This window comes from Poromitra crassiceps, assembly GCF_964638095.1.
Source record: "Poromitra crassiceps genome assembly, chromosome: 18".
Classification (NCBI taxonomy): Eukaryota; Metazoa; Chordata; class Actinopteri; order Beryciformes; family Melamphaidae; genus Poromitra; species Poromitra crassiceps.
In genome coordinates, this window is record NC_139636.1 from 25,121,190 (window position 1) to 25,130,676 (window position 9,487).

Here is a 9,487-nt window from a genome sequence, read left to right on the forward strand (position 1 = left end):
TGCTCACCACACAACACAGACTGTCTCTGCCATGGAGGGGATGAGTTAGTTCATCACAGCCTTAAAAACAAGGCAGGGAAATATCTGATTTAATTATTGTTTATTTACGCTGTGGATACACACAGTGGATCTTCCCAAATATTTCCATCCTTCTTCTGCACATTCAGTCTGGCCTCAATAGCTGTGATGGGATTTTATAGCAAGTCAACATCAGAGCAAACAAAATATGAAATGTTGACGTCACGTATCTGCCACTGCTACAGTAATCAGACAGTTTGTGGGCAAGACATCTCCTGTTGCAAACCAACGCACCCATGTGCTCAAAAACCACACGTCTCTGTACCGCTTGCTTTCCACTTCTCTTCAGGAAACTCTTGCTTGGTCTCAAATGCAAATGAGCTGTATGAACTGTGTGCGTTGCCGTTAGACACAGCCGTCGCTTTCCAAGCTGATGGAAAAGTATGTGTAATTCTAAATGTCATCTGTTCTATATCTCCCGTGTAAAGTCACACTCCCTCAGATCACCTTCCCTTGGAGGTTGCAGACAGTTCAGAGGATCATCATTTTTCATGTTTGCTGAAATGACACCAGGCTCAAACCACACACTGTTAATCTCGCCGAAAGGTATGTACATAATCTGAACTCTGAAATATAACTAACCTCGGCATATAAGTAACTGTATTTTGGATTAAACTGAGAATAAAGTCTCATTGCCGATTTATTTTTGTTATGTTCTTTTTCTAGGGATTAAAAAGAGTTGCAGTGCCCTGTTTAGACAACTAAAACCTCAATCTGAAAAGAGGCCAGTGGATCACAGACATCTTAAGGCCAGCTGCTTCAGGACCTGTCGGATGTTTTGCTTCAAGGTAAAGTCCAGTCCAGTCCAGTCCATCTCAGAAAAAAATAATCTTTTCAGGAATTTCAGGAAAATTTTGTGAACTTTGTCATAGGATTTGAATGGGTGTTTTGCTGATCAAACTTAAGTTAAATTCCAAACATGAAATGACCGATTGGAGTTACCAGGTTTTGCTCCAGTATCAGCAATACATTTGAACAATGGGGACATTGAGCAGGCTTCGTTCTCTGGTTGACACCTCCTGGAAAATAGGCAAATGAGACTGTTGAACTGTAGTGTCACGGGGCTGAGAAATGAGACTGTTGAACTGTAGTCACAGTGTTGAGAAATGAAAGCCGGTTGTCTGTCTGGGTTGATTAGGACCAGACTAGGATGGAGCAAAGGGAACCACTGGCAGAACATCTGGCCGAGGGAACTGAAGGGAGACTGAGGGAACTGGCATCCAAGTGGTTCCTAGAGACTCAAGCACCTCTCATTCTCCACAATGGCATCTTCCCCACTTGGTTCCTGGGCTTCATCACCAGAAAGTAAGACCTTCTATTCATTTGTAAACAGTTCAATGTATTAGCGTCATTTTTTGCCCGTGATAAAGGTATCACGTTTCTGCCTACAATGTCCTGACAGGATAAAGGTTTCTTACTATAGATAACATTTCCAAATGTAGTAAGAAATGACCAATTGCATTTCTTAACTCATAATGTATTTAATTGCTTTGTATATGTGATTTCTAATACAAAACGTATCCTGACATAACAAGACAAATTACATCACACGATAAAAATCTATGAAAATGGGGATTAGGTTTACTGTTATCTCTGTTTATTATTATTATTATTATTATTATTATTATTATTATTATTATTATTATTATTATTACTACTACTGTATTATTATTATTATTATTATTATTATTATTATTATTATTATTATTATTACTGTAGTATTATTATTATTATTATTATTTTTAATTGTGTGCTGTAAACTGAGCATTCATATTGTGGGTGAAGTGTAAGCCTATTTGTCAGTGCAGTGTTGAATTTAGTGCAGTGAATGTAGAAGAGTACAGATCTGATGGTGTAAAGAGGGTTGATCCTCACTGTTGATCCTTCACCAAACCATTTTTGATCGAAAGTGTTGATAACCATACTTGCCATACCTGCTCATATGCCCAGGGTGCAAAATTAAAAAAAATTTGTCCACCGGCCAAATGGCTAGTGAATATTCAAATTTTACCAGCCTGTCAAGAGATTACCATTGTTTGTTTGTTTTGGCCGATGAGTGAAGCAAATTTACCTGCCACTTGCATATTTTAACAGCATTTGACTGGTGGCTGGTTTTGTGCACTGCCCACAACCTTTTCTCTGGAGGGACATGTGGCAATAACTCCCCATGCTATTTAGGGTGAGCACCGCATGGAGAGTTATTACATCAGATCCTGTGTATTGCTAAATGATAGGCTTGTGGAAAGGGCCTTTCGCAAAATGGATTTTCTTTTAATAGCGGCGTCAATCACAGGGTGAATTCCATGAAGTGTCTGTTTGGAAAATTTACGTCAAACAGGCCTTTGGGGCACTGTTGTTCTAATAACCTAGGAATGTTCTAATGTTCATGACTCTCCATCTATCTATACAGGCATGCTGAGGACAAACTCAGAGACAAGGAGCTGGGCAGTTTCCTCATCCGTCTGAGCGATAAGGCCATTGGATACATACTTTCCTATCGGTGAGTACTGGTTCACTCAGCGCAGGCTGTTATCACACAGAGATAAGATGGAGAGTCATGGCTTCAACATGCATATCTCTTATTACAGAGGCAGGGAACGGTGTCGGCACTTTGTGATAAACCAAAGTAAATCAGGACAGTTGGTCGTCTCTGGAGACACAGAGGGACATGACACTCTCTTAGACCTGATAGAACACTACAAGATAACCCCCATCGAGCCGTTTGGAGAATATCTGACATCTCCATGTTTTGAGGTGAGAAGACCCTCGAGTCACTCCCCTTTTAAGTTTAATCAGTGTTTAATCAGTGTTTAATCAGGTTCCATGTCTAAAATGGTGTTTTGTTGATCCAGGCACTGAATGAAGGGCTGTATGATATCATCCAGTTTAGCCCTAGAGAAAAGCCCATGGTCACAGTCAGAGCTGTGAGGAATGTGCAGCCGCCTACACTGCCACCGAAGAGCAACAGCACACTAGAGGCGAGTTCACTCTGTGAAATAGGACAGTGGTTCTCAACGCTGTATCCTGCGTGGATACAGCTCTAAATGGAAGCGAGACTACATGATTACAGAATGTAGGAGAATGACTATTTGATCATAGTTTCAATGTTATCACTTTACCAATGCAAAGAGTCTTGGAATTCTGGACAAAGTCATATCTGACAATAAAACATATTCTCAGATTTGGGTCTGAGGGACAAAATCTCATCAAATGGGGGTCGGTGCGGCGGTGCCTATATGTGGACTAAATTAGGGGTCCTCGATATGAGAAGAGTTGAGAACCACTGAACTAGGACACATCGTTTCTCATGATAGAGATTTTATTTTGATTGGCAAGCATTACCAAAACCAAGTTTAACAACCTGGCTTGCTTTGTGAAACAGGAAATACCACCTTTGCCTCGGAGGAGCAGGCCGCTCGAGAGTGACCGAAAACCGGCCCAGAACGGTCTTTCCTACGCTCAGCTGACGAAGCAGTTACCCAGGGAAATACCTAGAGCCCATCACGGCTGTCAGGAGAACTTCCATGGAGACTGTCCAGGCAGAGCCGAGAGGCCCACAGCTCAGAATCAGACCTGTCACCAGGAGAACCTGAGCAGGTGTAGTCCTGCCTCAGGCTCAGGCACAGTCTACTCTGAGCTCAGCATGCTGGACAGCAAGAGTCGCTCTCTACCTCTTCTGGACAGCGACTCAGATGAAGAGCGATCGTACAGGCTGAGTGCACCCTCCCTCACCCCGCCCAGACTTTCCCCCAGACCCAACAGACAAGCCGCCAGCCACGGTCCGCCAGCGGAGAGGAAAGACACGCACGGCCGACCGACCAGCAGCCACAGCCTGGACTACCTGTGTGACAGTCCCGTCTATGCGCTGGCTGGCCGACCTGGCAACCCGCTCACTGCCATTGAGACCAGGTCATTCCCTTCAGAGCAGAACAATGAGTCGATGTATGCTGAGGTTCCCATTGAAGCCACTCCTGTCCGCTCCCCCCTTGACAATACATATGAGCAGGTTCCTGGCTACGAGGAAGCAGCTGAGCCTCAACCCAACTGCAACACTTACGAGTCCTTGGAGGACCTCAGACCCAAACACATGCTGCCATCCTGGGGGATGAAGGTTGGTAGGACTCACGTCAACAACACATGTCATATTTAAGTCATATTAATGTTTATCATTTGTAGTTAATGATTGACTTATTTACCTCCTGCAGAATGAAAAATGGAAATGGTTCTTCCCTGAGGTCAAGAGGAAATGATGAAGATATTACCTCACCAACTACTGCAGTAAACATTTACTTACTTTGACACTACTGCCTGATATACACTCAATAGCTTCCTTTTATTTAACGTTGACTCATGTGTGATCATATCTTTTGAAACTATGTTATATATTTTTGCCTTTCAATCTGTCTTTATTTGAAAATGAAAATGTAACCTAGATTTGTTTTTATGTACACTGTATGTGCTGGATAGACACGTGTCACGATTCTATAAATAAGAGATTCTAAAAAGAAAACGTGTATACCTCTCTGGGTGATAGTGAGAAATGCGGGGCCTGCATTTTGATGTTCGATAGAGACCATAGGGTTAGACGAAGATGGGGGTTGGCAGCCAGCTCCTGCAGTTACCATGTGGTTAGACCAAGATGGGGGGAGGCAGCCAGCTCCTGCAGCTACCATGTGGTTAGACCAAGTTGGGGGAGGCAGTGACCCTCATTCTCGCGGTCAGTGCGAGGGCATGTGGGCTGGCCTGTAAATTGCAGATGATACGATCCATCAAGTTCAGAGGACAAGGGTAGAGAAATACGTCCGACTGCTAAAACAAATAGGCAAGTTTCAGGCGGCCACTACTAAATTGAATGGGTTCCAAAGAAAGATTCACATGCAAAACATGCCTTCCAGTCAACAATGCCTTTTCCCCTCCTGATGCTGATGCAGTACGTTGAAGTAAATAGTTTTCATCTGTGACATTTATACCAAAGGTGACAAAACTATAGGTTGTGACCTTTAGCAGCCTGTTGGAAAATGGATGTTACATCATTACGTTCATCCTCTTACACAACTGAAAATTGATAGACTCTAATCTTGTATTATGACCATTACGTATGGGAGGCTTTCCACTTCCTCTGGAATATCCAGCATATAAGGTTTCTTCCTTTTTTCTTTTAACCTCCTGAGACCCAAAAGAAAACTACATTATGTTTATTAATATTTTTTTTAAACTCTCTTTGATGCTGAATGATGAATTGCATTGGAATTTCTTTAAAAAAATTCAATGCATTCATGTTTTATCGAACATCCCTTGTTAGGATATTTATTGTTTAGATCACAGCTAAAATGATCACAGCTGGCTAATTTAAACAGTAACCTCATGTATAAAGTGATCACAGCTAACTCATTTTGTGTTAGTAGGTTTGTGGACCCATAAATCATTTGACGATATCACAGAACTGCAGGTTTAAGCAAAATAAGAAAAGTGCTGTAACAAATCATGCCCCTGAGCACAATATCCTGTAGCCTACTGGCAACACCAGTGTGTGATGGATACAAAGTTAGCAATAAAACATTGAATTTTAGACTTACAAACACATTTATATAAAGAATAATGTTCTTTGTCATCTTTAAAATCAATTCCTGACTTGTAAAGACAAATTATTTGCCAAATCTGGGCACAGTGTCAAGTGCCTCATACACGGAGCATGAAAGCCCGTTCCCTTGCAGCTTGACTATGTGAACAGCGGGAGGCAGTGTTGAGTTTCCCTTCACCAGCAGAGGAAGACCAGTTGTCCCGACAGTGCCATTGAGGAATGAATAGAAATGGGATCCAAAATAATTAAAAGCTGTCAAGTCATTCAGCCAAGAAGATTTATGTTTTTTTATTAATTACTTTCAAACGATTCATAGATGTGGCTTCCAAAACGAGGCCCGGGGGCCTCAGGGGTCCTAGAAGGACTAGTTTAATTTGGCAATTATTTCACCAATATGATAATCAATGCTTATTTTGTTCAAATGTTTCCTTTTCCCCACTCACAATATACGTTTGCATAGTCCAAAAACAAAAACTATTATGTGTAATCTACTTTGGGGGGTGCTTTGCATAACAAAAAGCTAGGTAAACCCTTCTGTGGACTGCTGGTGTGTTCACTGTGCTGCAGACAGCCAACGCCAACCCCCCCCCTCCTCTCTCTCTTTAATATGATCCAATGGCCGCCAGTGACCATCCCCGTTGTGACTTTGCTGTCTGCTGCTCGCCTAGCCGCAGTATCACATTCCACCAGAAGCTGCCCTACTGGAATCTCAATTAGCAGATGTTCGCTGTGAGGCCTGTAATTAATGAAGCCACACCATCAGCACTATATTGCCCTGAATATTTGATACTGCCCTCATAAAGGGAACTGGAGATAACGGAATGAGAAATTAACTGCATGCCTAACTGTACGGCCCCCGCTTCTGATTACTGCACAACGCTTAACTGATCCCTTCTGAACTTCTTCACCCCCTCAGGCCTGACCAACTGCACACAACTGGGACATTCACTATCAATTTCTCTTTATTTTCATACCTGGCTATGATTGAGAACAATTATGAGATCTATTACCTGTACTTTGTACATTCATGGCTTGCTATTTACCTTGTACCAACTAAGCCAAATGCTGCAACACTGGAACAATGCTTCAGCTCTGAATGCACACATGTACAGTAGTTTGTTTAGCTTTACTGTCACACAGTAGGCCTATATCTGATCTGCCCTATATGTGTCTTGTCCTGTTATGGCTTAGTCCTGCAGCTTGTGTGCCAATCCCATGGAACTACGTTATAACGTGTGAGCACCCAACCTTGGGGTCGCGACCCTAAGTGGGGTTAGTCTGGAATTCAATTGGGATTGCCTGAAGTTTCTTAAAAAAGAAAAGAAAAAGAAAACACAAAAATACACCACAATCAATTTAAAAATACCTAAGAGGATTAGGGCCACGTGAAAATTTTTATTTGTGAGTTTGTCAGGATTCTCAGAATAAAGTCATAATTCTGAGTTTGTCAGAATTTTGAGGGGAAAAAAGTCATAATTCTGATCAGAATCCTCAGATTAAAGTCAGAAAGGGGGGAAATCAGCATTCTGATTTTTATGTCAGAATTCTGAGAAAAAAGTTCTCAGATTAAAGTCAGAATTCTGAGGAAAAAAGTCATCATACTGTTGCATACATGTGACGTCACTGATGATTTCACTGATGAGGTCACTGATGATATTACCCATGTACCAAAATTTTAATGTCTGGGGTCCCTCGATCTTTGGAACGTCAAGGAACACAAGCCAAAAAAAGGTAATAGGAACCCCTGAACTAGGTCAAAGATCTTGTGCACCCTTTGTACTTGACAAAATAAAAGCTATTCTGATTCAGATGTAACACCCATAATGGCTGATAAAGTGATTCCAGTCCAATTTTACCTCACCAGTCCAATCTGTACTGAAAACCAGAATTATATAGAATAATAGTTAGTTACTATAATTCAAATGAATGTGGTACCTCATAGTGCAGAAGAGGATAACCAGCAAATCATCACACAGATAACTTGGCCAAGGACAACTTCCCCTAGGTTGTCAGTTGAGATTTACTGTGTGCGTGTGTGTGCGCACGTGTGCAGGATGTAATCACACTTGTGAATGCTGAGGCAGTGCACTCCTAATGATCTAATCCTGCTTAAAAAGCCATTACTGATGTGCTATGTGGCTATGTGCAGACATCACTTAATATTATGTACACTCCTCTGTCATCAATCTGATTCATATGAGCCTCACCCCTGTTCAACTCAACTCTTAATTAAATGCCTCAAAGAAACTCACCCTCACTCACCATCTTCAAATCCCGCCGAAAAACCTATCTGTTCTCCCAGGCATATAACCTCCTGTACCCATAATCACACATCTCCCACCCCTCCCTGCTCCTTCTCTCCTCTCCTCTCCCCGGCCCCTCCCCCCTCCTATGTCTCCCTGCCTATCTTCTTTTTGTATTCTCTATCTGTTCCCTCTCCCTCATTTCCCTTTGTTCCTCTTACTTTTTTGTTTGACTCATATTGTCAGCATCTTTGGGTCTTTGGAAAGCGCTTTATAAGTCTCATGAATTATTATTATTAACCATTAAACATGAATGTGCTCTAACAAAGGAACTCACTCAGAACACACAGAAAAGAACTTTATTCAAAGATAAGACAAATACCAGAATTCACATTAAATATTGAAAAATATTCAAGGGGTGGCTGTGAGCAACATCTCATGATTATGACTGGAGAGGCAAAATACGAGATGCTACAAGAGAGTAAATATTTCAGTTCAGATGACAGAGCCCTTCATTCAACTGGAGAACAGTAAAATATGATTGTCATGGTGTCCCAGTTCTATAAGCAAAGACACAACTTCGACTTGACTAAAAGCAATACACTGCAAGAGAAACAGAACAGTGTTCCATGCATGTAAAAAAAAATATTGCATAGCTCATATAAAAGAGTGTCTGTATGCCCTTAATGTCAATGCTGTGCTTCCATTCACCACAAGCCTTGCCCTTTACCTGTTGAACATCTACTGTAGTGTTAGAGGAAACGGGTCATCTACTGTAGTGTTACTGTAGAAGAACCCTCTGAGGGAATCTAATGTGCAACAGGTCAAGAAGCTTTTTATGCATTCCTGGATATGATAACATTTCAGTCATCGAAAGTCAGATTTCAGAATATTCGGGCTCATTTCAATACCTTTGTTCTGTCTAGAAAATATGAAAACGTAGCCTTTTCTCCCCACAAGTGACCAATCCAGGTCGAGCCCTATGTGGCAATTAAAATCTGAGACATTCCGTGTTTCAGGAAAAGGAAAACCAAAGTGTTCATATACAGCAAAGAGATCCAGGATCCTGAGAATCCAGCTTTATCCAGTGTGACACGCAGACTTCAGCGAGGACAGCCGGAGGGGAGTGATGGGAGGTTGTCTTGATGGTGGGAGAGAGAGGGACAGGTTGTCTTGACGGTGGGAGAGAGGGACAGGTTGTCTTGACGGTGGGAGAGAGGGACAGGTTGTCTTGACGGTGGGAGAGAGAGACAGGTTGTCTTGATGGTGGGAGAGAGAGACAGGTGGTCTTGATGGTGGGAGAGAGAGACAGGTGGTCTTGATGGTGGGAGAGAGGGACAGGTTGTCTTGACGGTGGGAGAGAGGGACAGGTTGTCTTGACGGTGGGAGAGAGAGACAGGTTGTCTTGACGGTGGGAGAGAGGGACAGGTTGTCTTGACGGTGGGAGAGAGAGACAGGTGGTCTTGATGGTGGGAGAGAGAGACAGGTGGTCTTGACGGTGGGAGAGAGAGACAGGTGGTCTTGATGGTGGGAGAGAGAGACAGGTTGTCTTGACGGTGGGAGAGAGAGACAGGTTGTCTTGACG

The 9,487-nt window shown here is 42.4% G+C and overlaps 1 protein-coding gene across 1 annotated transcript; it reads left to right on the top strand.

The window, feature by feature from the left end:
- Positions 1-536: 536 nt before the first annotated feature.
- Positions 537-4,477, top strand: LOC310793032 (uncharacterized protein). The gene is made up of 8 exons (XM_083654782.1): positions 537-624; positions 745-866; positions 1,217-1,383; positions 2,489-2,578; positions 2,667-2,832; positions 2,931-3,056; positions 3,461-4,189; positions 4,284-4,477. The coding sequence occupies exons 1-8, from the start codon at positions 570-572 to the stop codon at positions 4,326-4,328; spliced, it is 1,500 nt and encodes a 499-aa protein (XP_083510908.1). The 5' UTR covers positions 537-569; the 3' UTR covers positions 4,329-4,477.
- Positions 4,478-9,487: the final 5,010 nt, after the last annotated feature.